Source organism: Clytia hemisphaerica, unplaced genomic scaffold (assembly GCF_902728285.1).
Source record: "Clytia hemisphaerica strain Z4C2 unplaced genomic scaffold, Clytia hemisphaerica genome assembly, whole genome shotgun sequence".
Taxonomy (NCBI): domain Eukaryota; kingdom Metazoa; phylum Cnidaria; class Hydrozoa; order Leptothecata; family Clytiidae; genus Clytia; species Clytia hemisphaerica.
The window spans coordinates 428,266-444,556 of NW_027104597.1; the positions used below are offsets into that span (position 1 = coordinate 428,266).

General features: G+C 37.4%; 2 protein-coding genes across 2 annotated transcripts in view; one reads left to right on the forward strand and one right to left on the reverse strand.

Annotated features, from left to right (window-relative positions):
* Positions 1 to 187: 187 nt before the first annotated feature.
* Positions 188 to 7,707, reverse strand: LOC136824062 (tetratricopeptide repeat protein 36 homolog). Its single transcript, XM_067080218.1, has 2 exons — positions 7,380 to 7,707; positions 188 to 493 (listed from the first exon to the last, which is right to left on the reverse strand). Exons 1-2 carry the CDS (start codon positions 7,666 to 7,668, stop codon positions 216 to 218), a joined length of 567 nt encoding a protein of 188 aa, XP_066936319.1. The 5' UTR covers positions 7,669 to 7,707; the 3' UTR covers positions 188 to 215.
* Positions 7,708 to 7,793: 86 nt separating this feature from the next.
* The window catches only part of LOC136824061 (NAD kinase-like), a 38,328-nt gene continuing 29,830 nt past the window's right edge, over positions 7,794 to 16,291 (forward strand). The window contains exon 1 of the mRNA XM_067080216.1: positions 7,794 to 7,911. The gene's annotated coding sequence lies outside the window, so the exon portion shown is untranslated. The remainder of the gene's footprint in view (positions 7,912 to 16,291) is intronic.

The following is a 16,291-nucleotide window of genomic DNA, read 5'->3' on the forward strand; positions in this document are numbered from 1 at the left end:
TTAATCATTAAAAGGAATATAGTATATAAGACTCAATGGTCATGAGCTGTCTTTTTTATCAAAAAGGTAAAAAAATAGGGTATAAATATCTAAATAATATGTTTAAAATTCTACAGTTTTTACATAAAAAAGATAAGTAATGTTAAAGCAATAAAAATTTCTGGAAATCAGTTGACTGGTGGGAGATAAAAAAAAAAGAAAAAAAAAAAAGATGTTCATTCTTTGTTGACTGGAGGATTGAATTCTTTAGCAAAAACTTCACACAACATTTGATTGCATAAAGCTGCATAAGGGTTCATTTCAGTGATCTGTTGCTTAGCAAAAGCATTCCCAAGTTTTGCAGCTTTTTGGAAATCTTCCAGAGCAGTTTCATTGTCTTTATTGAGCCTGCTGATTAGTGCTCTTTGGACGAATGCTTGGGACGCAGCATAACCTTTCCCTTGACTGAGTTCGATGGCTTTGTTCAAATCATTCATTGCACTTTCATTTTCACCTGTATTAAAAAAATACAGTATATGTGAAGAAATTACTATCTTCTTAACTATCTTAACTATCTTCTTTCAGGAGATTTGGGTGACAGAGCAGCATATACACATTTCGTCCCTATTAGGACTCGTCAGCACTGCATAATGTGCTGCATACTAACTATCTCTATCTGCAATGCTGATGCCAACAAAAAAATAGATAAAATGATAAGAGGGCAAAAAAGAGGGTGCAGATGGTGGAAACCTAAAAGAAAATCCTTTTTTTCATTTGCTTGAAATAAGCTGAATAGCCTGATGGAAACTAAAAATGTGTACCCGGGACTGAAAGTAAATAAGGCGAAAAAGGTTCCCCATGTCCAATAGTTGTTTTGGAGAACGCGACGGCCTATTGAATAACAAATTACTCCACATCTTTCCTTCAGCCAATAAAAACGTGATAACGTGATCTTGTCTCTAGGTAACTGTTGTGGAGTAATTATTATTCAATAGACCTTTTTTCAAAGAGGACGTCCTGTTGAATAATTATGTAGTCCGGCCATAAAAACAATGATAGAGCCATGCATGATTACTGATACTTACTTTTGATACTTTTGATACTTTTGATGGGTTTCTTGAGTCTCTCAATCATCCAATTTGGAAATCCGATGATTCACCATTTCTCTCACACTGTTTGAATCCGCTCTCCTGTAGGGATAATAATTCGGGAGCAGTGGTTCGTCCGGCAGTGTGGAAAGAAAAAGGTCAAGTTGTCTTTTGAATTTAATTTTTGTGCAGTTTGTGATATTACGAATGTAGAATGGGAGAGAATTGAAAAGCTTAGGTCCTTCTTCAGATAGTGAGCCTCTCCAAATGTTTTTGTGTTTAGAATTTACTTCTTTAAGGTGGCATTTTCGTCCGAGCCTCTGGTTTTCGTAGCAGGTGATACCATTGAGTTTCAAGCCCGAAGGGCTAGAGGTCAATCTCCTTGGTAGGATTTGAAGCCAACAAATCCTACCAAAGTTGCGCGGTTTTGAGCGACCCGCCTGGTTTTTACACAAATGACAGATTGAAACTAAAATTTACCGCTCAATTTCGAAAAATATATCACTCGAAAACAAAGGAATTGCTAGATTCAATCCGTCATCAAAAATACGGCGCATATTTTAAGGCTTCAATTTTTCTTGCCTGAGAAAGGTTAGAGATTGACCTCTAGCCCTTCGGGCTTGAAACTCAATGGGTGATACCCCCTTTGTTCTCAGAGTGGTTGAAATTTGGAGAAAATTTTTCTAAGATATACCAAGTATAGATGATTTGATATCTTTCTCTACGTCTTTCCAGACTGTATAGTTTTAAAGTTTTAAGTTTTTCCCAATAGTTCAGTTTTTGTAAAGAGAATATTCCATTTAGGAATGATTTTTGAAGCTGTTCTAGTCGTTGCATTTGGTGTCTCTTGGATGGTGATCATAGCTGTGAACAGTAATCAGTGTGAGGGACTGCCAATGTCTTCCATAGGGTCAGCATTACAGTGGGGTCCCTTGTTTTGAAAGTTCGATATATCCACGAACTGATGCCTTTGACTTTGTCGATTACATTTTCTATATGATTGTCATATGTCATACCCACATCTAAAGTGATCCCAAGGTCTTTGACTGTCTTGGTCTCTATCACCTTTTGGGTATCAGAGAAGTATTTGGAGAATTCTTTAAGTTCTTCATTTCTACCATAATTGAGATGTTCAAATTTAAGTCCATTCAATTTCATGTTATTCGATCCAGTCCACTCATAGATTGCGTTCATGTCATCTTGGAGCTGAATGATGTCAGCATGGTTTTTGATTTCTTTCATTAGACGTGTATCATCAGCAAATGATGATAAGGTCCAGGGGCAGAGTTTGAAGATAGGGTGTTGATTTCGTTAATAAAATCAGCTTCTGTGAGGTCTATATCACATAGTTCAGAAGTGTTGTTGTCATTTTCATTCAAGTCGTATCTCTCCAATGGTTGAGTAAAGACAGAACTGTATTGGTTCTGAAGTATGTTAGCCATACGTTTACTGTCATTTGTAAGTTCATTTGTTGACGGATCTATTAAGGGTCCAACCTTGGGTTTATGCTTTGAAAACTTCTTTGCATAGGCATAGAAATATTTAGGATTAGATTTAATTTTTGAAGTAGCATCAAGTTCTCGCTTTTGTCTTTCATTTATGTGTGACCGTTGAAGCTTGAGTTCAATATCGATAAGTTTCTGTGCGATTTTGTTCGTTCGATGCCTTTTTTTCAATTTTGATCTATTACGCATTAAAACACGTCTGTGATCGAGTTTGGTTCTGTATGGTTCAGTGCAGATTTGACAAATGTCTTCAAAATAATTTTTTATTTTTAGGCAAAGCTTCTTGACAGCTTCATCTTTAAGTCGGATGGTGTTGACAGGAGCTTTGGATAGGAAAGATAGAGTGTCCATTATAACGTCCTTGTTGAACGACAACTTCAGAGAATTTATGTTTTCTTTCGTTGGATTTTCTGGATTGTATGATCTGAGGCAATCTCTGATTTTAGGTGTTGAAGCCTGCTCAGCAAGTTCAGCAAGGGATGTTTTCCAGCCTTGAATCACATCCGAAGAGACACCGTTAACTTCAGTGGATTTAGACATTTTAGGTAGTCCCCGCAACGGAAACCAGAGACTGGAGCACTTAACTGGTATATAATGAATGTAGTAGGAGTCAGTCTAAACCACAGAATTGCGAAAAGATGAAGTGTTACCTGATCAGCTGCACATGTGAATATCAGATTCACTGTCATGTGCAGCTGTTCCTCAGGATTTGGCAAAATGCCTGGGTGACCAGCCACAGGAACCTTCTTGTTGCTGACTTGGAAGTAAAAATATAAAGGTATACCTCTATGATCCAGGGCTAACCTGGTGTGTTAAAGCAATGTGGTCTTTAGTAATCTTTTCTTGCAGAAAATTATGGTACCACAACTGGTCCAGTAGAGATTGATGTTGGCCAGAGATCCAATGAAATAAATGGCCAGTTTTTGTATTATTGATTATATTATTTGATTATCTTTGATATTGATCCAATTTATTGATACAACAAATACCAAAAAATGAACTTCGCACTTCTCTAGAGTGCCAGGTTGATCGCAACCCTGTTTAGTGCTGTATTTTGCATAATTGTAATAATTATGCATGGTTTTATCATTGTTATTCTGCTGGACTACATAATTATTCAACAGGGTGGCCTCTTTGAAAAAAGGTCTATAGGCCGTCACGTTCTCCAAAACAAATATAACCAGAGGGGTACTTGGCTAAAAAGGCGTTGGTATGTGTGTGCCATAAGGTCTTTTTCCACACTCTTGAAAGTCTCTCAAAGGGTTACAAAAACCATAAAATTAGTAATTGCGTCTCTGAAAGGGACCAAAAATAGGAAATGTCAAAAATCAACTCCCTCAAAAGGTCATAGATTCTTGCAATTAGGCTAGAATTTGGGAAAAATAGTCTCTGAAAGAGTCATTTTTAGTAGTTTTGAAATTTTTAGAGCTTGAGATCGTGTTCAAAAAAGAATGACATAATTCAACTTTTTTAGTGATGATTTTAAAAAGCCTATAAAATGTTATATTTTGTGGCTACAGTTAAAAAAATTAATTCCCGTGTCCCAAAATGACTAAAATTTCTTTTGCATTTGAAACAAAATTTCTAGTGATCTTCAGTGGCTAGTAATTAGCCTTTAAAGTGTGTGAAAGATTGTGGCTTATTTTTTGAGTGGCTAATTCTACCAACTAATTTAAAAAAGGTGTAGCAACTTCAATTTAAAAGATCAGTCACCCAAATTTTGCACAGGTTACATTGAATAATAAAATTTTGAGATTATGTGAAAAAATGTGGGCTATTGATCCTTGAAAGTGAAATAATGTGGTTAATAGACTTAAAATGTACCCAGAGTCTAATCGTGGAATTTGAAAGTTTTTTGCTTGAGATGATACTTATTGAATGGTTTTGTTTTCATTTTCTAAGGATACAGCATCAGAAACGTGAATTTAAGTGGCTAAAATACTCCTTGCATTGTGATGTTTGACTTGAGGAAAAACGTTTCAACAGGCATTTTACGTACTGACTTTATTCACCATGTAAAAAAGCTGTAGTTATGAAATTTTGGGATATTGTGCTAAATATGTGGCTAATTCCATCGAAATACTTTTTGTAACACTTCCTGTATGATTTTGTGTTAAAATGTGTGGCTATTTGCATACTTAGTAACTAGTAGTTTTTCTTCATTTTAAGCCTAAGTTATAGATCTTCCCTGTCATGTTTTATTGCCACAATTAATCACATATTAATTTTGAAGAAAGGCATGCAAGGCATCAAAAGAAAGCCAATGAAATTTTCGAAAGTTTAGACAAGGTTATTTTTTTCACTCAAAAAAAAAATGTGGGTAGCCTTTTTAACAACCCGGAAATTTTAATAAGTCTTTTTAGCCACGTAGAATCACAGGGCAACTATTAGTTGATACTTTTGAATTCAGAAAGTGAGAATTTAATCTTCAAGCTATATTCTCAAACAATTCAGGTCTTTGGCATTCTTTTGTGAATGGGTGTGATGGCTACCATTTAAAATAAGGGCCTTTTTTCAAAAAAGTGGGAATATTAGCCGCATGATTTCACAAATTAGTAAGTAAATACTTCAAATATGTTCTATTTTTTACTAATTTTTCAAGAACACCAGATTCATTATTTTCATCACTAGTATTCATTTGCTATACTGTTTTTTTAATTATTGAAAAAATATCAATACAGCGAGTCCGAGCCACAATTTTTCACATTTATCACTTGAAATTCGTTCACATAAGTATATCTTAGAAAAATTCAATCTGTGATCTTCAACTTTGAACCAGTTTCAAATGTGGATATTCAATATGTGCTTAATTGAGGCTATTTCAAAAAAAGATAGAAAAACGGCAGGTACAAAATGCATAAAACATAATGCATATTGCATAATGCATAATAGTATTGTGTAATTTACAGAGCGATTTTATATTTTCTAAAACTCTCTTTTGTAGAGGCTAAAACCGTGTAAAACCCTCTTTAGAAGAGTTTCTTAAGTAACCATTCCAATCAGAGGGATTTCCCCAGACATGATATTTACTTTTCGAATCCGAACGAAAGAGAAAACATTCGAATCATAACAACAGAAAGGGTTTTCCCTCAGCATACTGTAAGTAATAAGAAAATGCAAACAGATCAGAAAGATTTCCCCTTCTTTCTTTCTCAAAAAAGGTATAAATACAAAAACATTCGAATGTAAAAAGATTGGAAGTCTATTTTCCCCGGGGGGGGGGGGGTACTAGGGCAAGATGGGTTACGGGGATGCCCCGCTGGTCAGGGTACCTTTTTTAACCTCCATGAGTCCCAGGTAGGGTTGCAAAAACACCAAAATAGAAAAATCAGTCCCTCGTAGGGTGCCTATTTTTGGAAAATTTGGGGAAAAACTAGAAAATTTTGGAATTTTAGTCCCATTCAGGGTCACTTTTTTCGCAAATTTAGAGTCCCACGTAGGGTCCATTTTTCGAACCTCAGCGGAGCACCCCCGTCGGTCGACAAGGGTAGTACCCCCCGGGCTATTTTCTTTGATCTAGTTTTCGCATGAAGCTCTTTAACTTATACATATTTTGTATATTGGCAGGATATTGGCTTATCTAACAAAAAGCATTCACATGGTTAAACATGGTTAATGCTTTGTAAGAGGGAAAACCCGTCGAAACTTATTAGCAATATTGTTCGTTCGAAAAGATCTCTGAGAAAACCCAGAATAAAGATCTTCTTATAAAATTTACGTTTTCGAGTTAGAAAAGTAATATACAGAGGAAATATTTTCGTGTTTTTTCTACACCATACTACGTTCTGTAAAATACAACTATGAAAACCAAAATGGCGACAAGTATTTTCAGTGGATCATGGATTTTCTTCATCATCCAAAATTCAAATTTACAGCCTTCTTCCCTTTAATTTCTGGTAGAAAATGGTATATTTGTTTTGTTGAAAGTATTATCTTTCAAATTCTCCTTATTATAGCCTCTAAAATTGGCATTTTTCAAATATTATGCATTATGCATTATGCAATATGCATTATGTTTTATGCATTTTGAACCTGCCGGATAGAAAAAGGGTAATATATTAGCCTCAAAACTACACATTTTGATAAAAAAAAATTCCAGTGAATTTCTATAGACCTAATCCACAATCCTGTATTTTCGCCTCTCTCATGAAACATTTGCTAAGAAGTTACAAGACATTATCCAAAATCAACAAAAATTGCATTTTTCCAATGTGTCATTCTTTTTTGAACAGAATCTTGAGAAAGTTGATTATGCGTGTGTTTACCTGGGTTTCCAAAGTTTTGAGCTTGGATTCCCAGACTAGGCAACTATCTAGTCTTTAAATGTTTTAAACAAAACCTTTCTGAGTAAGCTCTAACTACTAATTTGAAGACCATATAGTTGCTATGACGGAATTAGACACAGTGGGCCATTCCAGAATTTGTCTGTAACAGGGGGGCGGACGACACAAGATTTCCGAGGGTAAAGGTGTTCACCAAAATTCGAAATTTCCAAGGCGAGAGAAGAAAATGTATGAATTTCCAAGGCAATTGAATTAAAAAAGGCAAAAAAGAGTGGAATTTCCGATGCATTTTGCAAAAGTACATGGATTTTTATCGGAATTTCTGACCACCACTGAAAAAGAAAGTTTTTTCCGAGGCTAGAAAAAATTTAAAAACGCACGTCGTCCGACGGGGGGTAACAAAAATTTTCTGGAATGGCCCAGTATATGTCGACATTATTAAACAAAGTTACAGATGGCAGAAGAATAAAGGACCCATTCCTATAATAAACTGAACCCTTGTTGTTGTAAAATATTTTTGATACCTTTTAATCTGAATAACTGGGCTCTGTTATTGTATCCAGATGCATAACTTGGTGCAAGCTTTAAGACTTCATTGAACTGACTCAAACTTTCTTCAAAATCTCCTTTTTGGGCATTGTTTACTGCAGCAATTTCAATCTTTTTGATATCATCAGTAACCTCATCTTGAGAAGGATCACATCCTTGGTCTTCAGAACCACTTTCTTCGATTTGCAATGGATTATGAGGGTTGAAAATTGCATTTAGAACGAGTTCATCTTGCATCTTTGCACCTATCGCCTCGTCAGCCATGTTTGCTATTTTTTTTAGAATGAACCAAGTGGACAATCAAAGCTAAAAATGGAATTCCCGCTGTTTCTTGATTGCCGATTTGGTGTTGTTTCCGAGAAGAAGGAGATTGCTCCACAAATGAGTTTGGTTTCAGAGAAGGAGAAAACAGAAAAGGAAGTTGAAGCTGGCTGGCTGGAAGAAAAAAATTTAAAATTTTTTACCATTATCACCCTAACAAGGAGTTGGAGTTTTCTATTGAGAAAGGTGAGAATATTGTTTTTCTTACTACTCGTATGTTGAATGATTGCTGAGGTCCCCCATCACCAACCCAGTCTGCCAGTTCAGCACAATCTGACAATTAGTAGCACCAGTCAGTGTCAATTCTAACAGTCAACAGTCGGGTGTTTTCTACGCAACGGCAAAGATGGCGGACGCAAAACCGTCAATCTGTAACTTACGGTACTGATTTTCCAGAAATTTTAACTCTTTGCTTAGTGAACAGTGCTTAAAAGCAGAAGAAAGTTTACACCAAAGATGGAAGAATTGATGCGAAAACTTTTTCCTGAAAATTACAGTTCAACCGGTGCTGTACAATCAGAATCTTTGGTGGCGAATGTACCCGTTCCTGACCTAGCTACCGTGCCCGTGTACCGTGACTCTCAACCTCCGAAAGAACCACCTAAAGAACCACCGAAAGAACTTCAATACGAATGTAAATGGGGTTGCAAAAGGTCATTTTCAAAGCCATCGGGAAGGTCAAATCACGAAAGAAAATGTCCGCTTAAAAGTCACACTAAAGAATTCGAAGATCCTGTATCGAAAAAAACTGTCAACCTTAAAGTGACATCACTTAGCCTAAATAAAGAATCGTCGTCAGAACCGATAGATCCGAAAGATTTCCAGCCAAAAGTATGGGGCAATCACACAGTGAATGACATCGATCAGATCCTTTCTGCCGCGTTCAATGAAACCAGTCAATGGCGGAAGAATATCTTCAACGTCCCAAGTGGTGCAGTCGGTAAAAGCTTTGTTGAGGAAATCACTCGCTTGATAAATTTATGGAACAATCTGTCACCTTTGTCGAATGTCGCCTTGAAAGCCCTGTCCGTGTTACCATCGCTCCTTTTACAGAAACCATCAAAGACATCGAAATCGAGAGAACATACGAAACATCTACAGCGACGTCTGGATCTTTGGAGAGAAGGCGATTTTGACTCGTTGATCCGCGAAAGCCGAATGCTACAATCAAAATTTTCAAAGTCTGCTGCTGATCGAGTTACATCAATATCGAAACGATTTAGTGATTTGATGTTTCAAGGCAAAGTAAACGCAGCAATCAAACTCTTATCTAACTCAACGAATTCACACGGAATTGTACCAATCAACGATACCACGTTGCAAATTCTTCAGCAAAAGCATCCTAGAGGTCAACCAAAGATTGACGAGCTGATTGTTCAGGGACCATTCAACAAAATCGACCCCACGTTTTTTGAAGCCATCGATGAAGAACTCATAAAAAGTATGGCAGCTAAAACAAAAGGTTCTTCCGGCCCCTCCAAGATCGATGCACAAATGTGGCAACGTATCCTTTTGTCAAAAAACTTCGGTGATCGTTCTAGTGATTTATGCAAGGCGATTGCAAGGATGACGAGAATCATGTGCACTGAACAATGCAACAAAGAATCCGGTAGGGACATGGAGGCGTTCCTATCGTGCACCCTGATACCTTTGGATAAGAACCCCGGCATTCGACCGATCGGCATCGGGGAAGTTCTTAGACGCATCGTTGGAAAGACTGTTACAACATTCCTGAGGAATGAAATACAAGAAGCAGCTGGCAATCTCCAACTGTGCGCTGGTCAGCTGGGTGGATGTGAGGCTGCAGTGCACGCGATGGCAGACATCTACAACGACGAGAACACAGACGGTGTTCTACTGGTCGACGCTTCAAATGCATTTAACAGCATAAATCGTGAAGTTATGATGCACAACATTAACATCCTTTGTCCAACCTTGGCGATGTTTGCTACCAACTGCTATTCGAACCACGTCCGTCTGTTTGCGATTGGAGGAGCAGAGCTGTCGTCTTCTGAAGGTACAACGCAAGGAGATCCGATCGCTATGGCTCTCTACGGCATATGTTTGCTTCCCTTGACTGACACCCTCCGAAACGTACCAGATACCAAACAAGTCGCGTACGCTGACGACATCACTGGTGCTGGTAAACTTGTTGCACTACGCAAGTGGTGGGATGACCTAACGCAACTCGGTCCAACTATCGGCTACTACCCAGAACCTTCTAAGTCATGGTTGATAGTAAAACCCGAAATGTATCAAACGGCACTCGACACATTCGAAGGTACGTCTATAAAGATCACAGCAAAGGGGCATAAACATCTCGGTGCTTCTGTTGGGGAAAAAAGCTACAAGAAGGAATTCGTTTCAAATAAAGTCGAAACCTGGGTTAAAGAAATCAAAACTTTGTCAGACATTGCAATAACTCAACCCCAAGCTGCGTATGTCGCCTTCGTTATTGGCTACCGGCAAAAATTCAACTATATCATCCGAACTCTAGACGATATATCAGAATTGCTTCGACCCATCGAAAATGTCATCCGTTTTCACCTCATACCAGCCATATGTGATGGCAGACAGTGCTCCGATATTGAAAGGAAGATCCTCTCGTTTCCGATCAAGATGGGAGGCCTTGGAATCATCAACATCGAGGATGAGGCTAAATTTCAAAACGAAACAAGTCGTTTGGCAACTAAAGTGCTAGTCGAGCGCATCATAACACAATCAAATGAATCAATTGATCCAAGTCAATCGAAAAAGATGTTGAAATCACTAGCCGCTAAACGAATTGGAGAACAAAAACGATCACTCGATCAAATCGTTCAACAACTCCCATCAATCAACCAAAAAGCTTTGGAAATCGCTTCATCTCAAGGTGCTTCCTCGTGGCTGACCACTCTTCCACTGAAAGAAGAGAATTTTGTATTGAATAAACGTGAATTCGCTGACGCACTCCACATGAGGTATGGCTGGGAAATGAAGCGACTGCCCATCAAATGTGCCTGCTCAGCCAACTTCACAATCGACCATGCGCTATCTTGCCATCTTGGCGGCTACGTTATCCATCGACATAACAACGTTCGCGATACTCTGGCAACCATGATGAATGAAGTCTGTCACGACGTGTCGATCGAGCCCCAGCTTATGGATTTGTCTCGTGAACAGGTCGATTTACCACGCTCATCTGTTACTGGGAATGAAGCTAGGGCGGATGTTAGTGCTAATGGATTTTGGCAGCGGTATCAAAGAGCATTTTTTGACGTGAAGGTTTGCAACCTTTTAGCTCCGAGCTATCGCATAAAATCTATTGGCACTACATTCACTTCCCTTGAAAAGCAAAAGAAGAGAGCATATAACGAACGGATTCTTCAAGTTGAGAAAGGGACTTTCACCCCATTAGTATTTGGTGCTACAGGTGGTGTAGCCCGAGAATGCTCAATTTTTATGAGCAGGTTAGCTGATAAAATCTCGGCAAAACAAAAATGCTCGAAAAGTGAGGTTGTGAATGGCATACGACGCAAAATTTCCTTCGTTTTGATCCGATCAGTGGTTGCTTGCCTGAGAGGTGAACGATCGAGTCGTTCGTTTACCCCAGAACAAGCGGCACTGAAGGACTCCAAACTGACGGAAATTTTGACGTCCTTGCATGTTTGAGTGTTGTGGGTTAGACGATTACATAGGCTACTTTTTCGAGGGTTTCTTTTCAGTTTTTCATCATTTTGGTCTTTTCAGGTGTTTCATTGTTCTCTTTTTTTACAATTTATACAAAAGTATGTTTGTTAATATATTTGACTCATGTTGTATATCATTTTGATTAAAAAAAATAATGGCCCCCTCACGGCTCACAGTCGGGTGTTTAAGATAAAAACTGCAATTATTGCCGTAGATACTAAACACCGAAACGGGTGGGAAACTAGTGGAAACGAATGCAAACGGGTGGAAACGAGTGGTGAAACGAGTGGAAACGAGTGGCGAAACGGGTGGAAACGAATGAAAAACAACTGGAAACACATGAAAACGAGTGGAAACGAGTGCTAGGGGGTAAAGATAATTTGGCATTCGCGTTCTATTCAGGTTCTAATGGTGATTGGTGCCATATACTTGATGGACCTTTACGTTTTGGCGAAAATATATTGTATTAAGAAGTATAAAAATGATGTTTGGATAAACAAATTTTCGTTACTTTTTGCTCACCGAAAACAATATTTCCCACGAAAAATCGTTAAAACTAAATTTTATTCAGTCCCCTTAAAACAAAATTGAAAATTCATCCTTTTTTACCACCTTTTTTGTACACGAACAGGTCGAAATTTGAACAAAATATACTTGACACGTTTTCGCGAATTTTCGGCCTTTTTGCAAAATCGTTTTGCATTGCTCTTTCACGAAATTAAATTACGCGAACAAATAATGAACATCAAAGAGTTTAAAGATACAATTTTATATAAAATGAAAAGCAATATAACAGCACACTCATGGGATTTTGAATTTATTAAAAAGAGTATTGTTGCATTAAACAGACTGTACCTTTATAATCATAAAGGTTGGCGAGTCCAGTCAAAACACAGATTTGATCTGCAGCGTCACGCTTCACCTTGCCTCAATAATTAACTCAAATTGAAACAAACCATTGCCAAACAAACTCTGGTAGTTTTTTATTATTTCAGAGAAGTAAATGCTATATTATGGCACACAAATTGTTGTGTGTTTTTTCCCAAACGAATTCCAATTTCGATTGGGATAAAAAATGTGATCTATAATATATTAAAAAACTTACCACTTACAATTACAAGACTTCATCTTTCCTGAAAAACGCAGTAAACAAGCCAAGATTGGTCGCTCTCGCTGGAAGTAAACAAACACTGTAGTTAGTGTTATAGTTTGGAATGCAAAAAGCTAAAATCTTCCTTTTACAAACTCTCCTGGTGTTAATTTTCATTGTGGTGCGAAGATTATACCAGATCGATTGGAGGGCTTTTCCGAGGGCTTTACAATGTAATGGTCCAGATACACAAAAGGACGCCCAGAAAAGGAAGGTTTATGTACACCCTTTGATAAAAATAAAAGGAAGGTTTTAAAAATTGGAAGCAAGCAACACAGTACAGACAGGTCTTATTAGGAAAAAATCTTCCCTTATATTAAAAAGACTTTGCAGTGATCATTCACATCCTAAGGAAATATCAAGAATATATGCTTTGCAGCAACAACCATGTTTCTTTGTCATAAAAAATCCAACCCTAAAAAACATATAACATCAAAACACAAAAGTATCTGAAATACTGGATTTGGTTTCAAATGAAAATAAGCTGCTTACTTACTATCAAAAAGAAAATCGCTTCCATTCTGTTATCAAAGCAGCGTTCTGTTTTTAACAATGTTTTAAGAGACATTTGAAAAAAAATTATTAGTTTGATATGAACCCCTAGCACTCGTTTCCACTCGTTTTCATGTGTTTCCAGTTGTTTTTCATTCGTTTCCACCCGTTTCGCCACTCGTTTCCACTCGTTTCGCCACTCGTTTCCACCCGTTTGCATTCGTTTCCACTAGTTTCCCACCCGTTTCGGGGTTTAGTATCTACGAATTATTGCTCTTTTCGGAAATTATTGCCGAAAACGGCAATTTTTTCAACGATGAAATGCTGAATCAGCAGAAAAATAAAAAAGTAAATTAATGAAAATTGCCGTTTTCGGCAATTATTGCCGTTTTTGGAAATAAAAGTTGATTTTATCATTGAACACGTGGTATTTGACACCCTCGCGATAACTAGGCCCACTGTGCCTCGTTTAGTTTTGTTTTCAACTGGTTTTTGTTGGAAATGCAGATAGCAAAATCGAGTCATATGTAAACAAATTTACAACGGGGGTTTTGTTATCTCTTTCTGGCTGTGTTTCGGCATCGATGCAGGATCTTTTAACATATTATTTTAGAACTTTTCATGTTATTGAGCAACGAAAAATTGAAAAAATCACTTTTAAAAATCCGAAAACCCTTCTTCTCGATGCAATTTTACTATTTTCAAACACCTCTGACATCTTTGCCCTTAAAAGGACAACAGATTTTGCTGATTCAGCATTTCATCGTTGAAAAAATTGCCGTTTTCGGCAATAATTTCTGAAAAGAGCAATAATTGCAGTTTATATCTTAAACACCCGACTGGTCAAGGAGGTTTTCTCTATTGCGGTACTAATTTTTCTTTCAATTGCGATAGAATTTTTTACTGTAATTGGGGTAACTTACTTTTGGTTACTTTTGGTTGTCTTCGAGCTTCATGCTCTGGCAAGAAACTTTCTGCTTCACACCACAATGCTGCATCCATCAAACCTGAATAAGGAAGGATGTCAGCAGCTAAACAGTTTTCATGTCAAGAATGGAGTTAGAGTCGGCTCTCCTGCACCCTGTGTAACCATGAATCTGTGGCTCGTCTGGGATCGAACTGAGGTGTCTGTCTAGAGAGTTTTTGAACTTTTCGACTGTAACATTCTTCATATCTCTAATACTCTTGGGCATTGAATTGAATAATTTAGCACCTTGCACAACAAGCGTGCTATCATGTAGTTTTGAACTATGGGTGCGAACACACATCCTTCCCAATCTTGGGAGTTCCTTGAATTGAAATTTATTGTTGATGTTTGGAACCAGATTTTCAGCTATTTTCCATGTATACAGGATCCGATATCTCTCCCTTCTTCTTTGAAGTGAGTAAAGTTTTAGCTTTTTCAGACAATCCCAATAGTTTTTTGGAGTGCCAGTTATTCTTTTGAGAAATGATTTTTGGATTTCTTCTAATCTTTGGGTAGAACTGACAGCACTTGGACTCCATAGGACTGAGCAATATTCAATGACTGGAATAACCAATGATTTGTAAAGAGTAATCATTAGTTGGGGTAAACGCGAAGAGAAAGTCCGCAGAATCCAGGAAATCAAGTTTTTTGCTTTCTCAATGACTGAATTTATTTGATGTGTAAAGACAGCATCATCTGACATTAGTACTCCCAGGTCCTTCACAAATTTCTTCCTTTCGATATTTTCTCCTGAAGGGGATTTGTAGTGAGTTTGGTTTTTTATTTCTTCATCTGGACCATAGCGTAGAAGTTCAAACTTTGTGTCATTTAGTTTCATGTTGTTTTCTTCAGTCCAGTCATAGACTTTTTCTAGTTCTTTTTGAAGAATTTCAACATCCTTTGTGTTTTTGATTGATTTGGTGGCACGTGTATCATCAGCAAATGATTTCAATATACAGTACAGTACTTTTTCATCAATGTCACCAATCAATATTAGAAATATAAGAGGTCCCAATACACTGCCTTGAGGGACTCCTGAAATTACTTTCTGGGCTTTGGACTTGACACCATTTACTATTACTGTTTGATATCTTTCAGTAAGGAATGATTCAATCCATCTGTGGATTGGTCCGGATATACCCAATTGCTTTAATTTCCCAAGTACAACTGCATGATCGACTTTGTCGAAAGCCTTTGAGAAATCAAGGTAAACAACATCTGCATTCAAACCCTCATTTAATATGTCAAGAATGAGGTCGTGTTGCTCGAGAAGCTGACTAAGGCAGGATCTCCCACTTCTGAAACCATGTTGGTTTGGATTGAAAAGATCATTGTTGTTCATGTGATTTACAATATGATTTCTCAATATTTTCTCGAAAATTTTTATCACATGCAAGGTGAGTGCAACAGGTCTGTAGTTGGCAGCCAGAGATCTGCTTCCTCCTTTGTGAATTGGTGTTATGGTGCATTTTTTCAGTTCAGTTGGAACAAGACCTATTTCTAGGCTTTTCTTCCAGAGTAAACACAGTGGAACGGATAACTCATCTTTGCATTTTTTGAGAAACATAGCTGGAAATCCATCAGGTCCTGCAGAAGATGATGGAGACAGCTCATTTATTGCTTTAACGATGGAGTCTTCTGTTATGTTAATCTCATCAATCTTGACGTTTGTTTTGTCTTGGTTAGGTTGTGGTTGTGGTTGCTTTGGTTTACTGAACACTTTAGCGTATTGGTCGGCTAAGAGATCAGCCATTTCTTTGCTTCTTTGTGTAAGTTCTTCATTGCAATTCAATAGGGGTCCGATATTAGACCGAATTTTCGATTTCTTTTTTGCATAGGTAAAGAAATATTTTGAATTCTTTTTAATTGAGTCAATCACTTTGCTTTCCACGTGACGCTTTGACTCATTAAAAGATTTTTGAAGTTTTTTCTCAATTTGTAAAAGTTCATCTTTTATCTTGTCTTTCTTGGATTTGGAGTTGGTGTGTAAAAGTTTTTTTGTAATTTTTCTTCTTCTTTTTGTAAGAGAGTGACGGTATCTCTCAGCTTTTGATTTTGTTTTTGATGTGGTCTTGGCCTTCACGGGAACTCTGCTTTCGCATATTCTGTAGCATATGTTGTTGAAGGTTTCCAAAATAACATCTGGGTCTTCAGTATCGAACTCACTTGGCCAGTTGACATATTTGAGAAACATAAACATCGCTTTTACATTTTACATTATACCACAATTGCAGTCTGGCGTACAAGAAACAAATCAAGATTCAATGAGAAAACAAGCAATATTTTGT

Bases quoted from the DNA above. Each gene is read 5' to 3' on its own strand.
- LOC136824062 (XM_067080218.1), bottom strand. From the start codon at position 7,668: ATGGCTGACGAGGCGATAGGTGCAAAGATGCAAGATGAACTCGTTCTA. The intron at 494-7,379 runs GTATCAAAAATA...TTTTTAATACAG, and splicing joins CCAGTTATTCAGATTAAAAG to GTGAAAATGAAAGTGCAATG.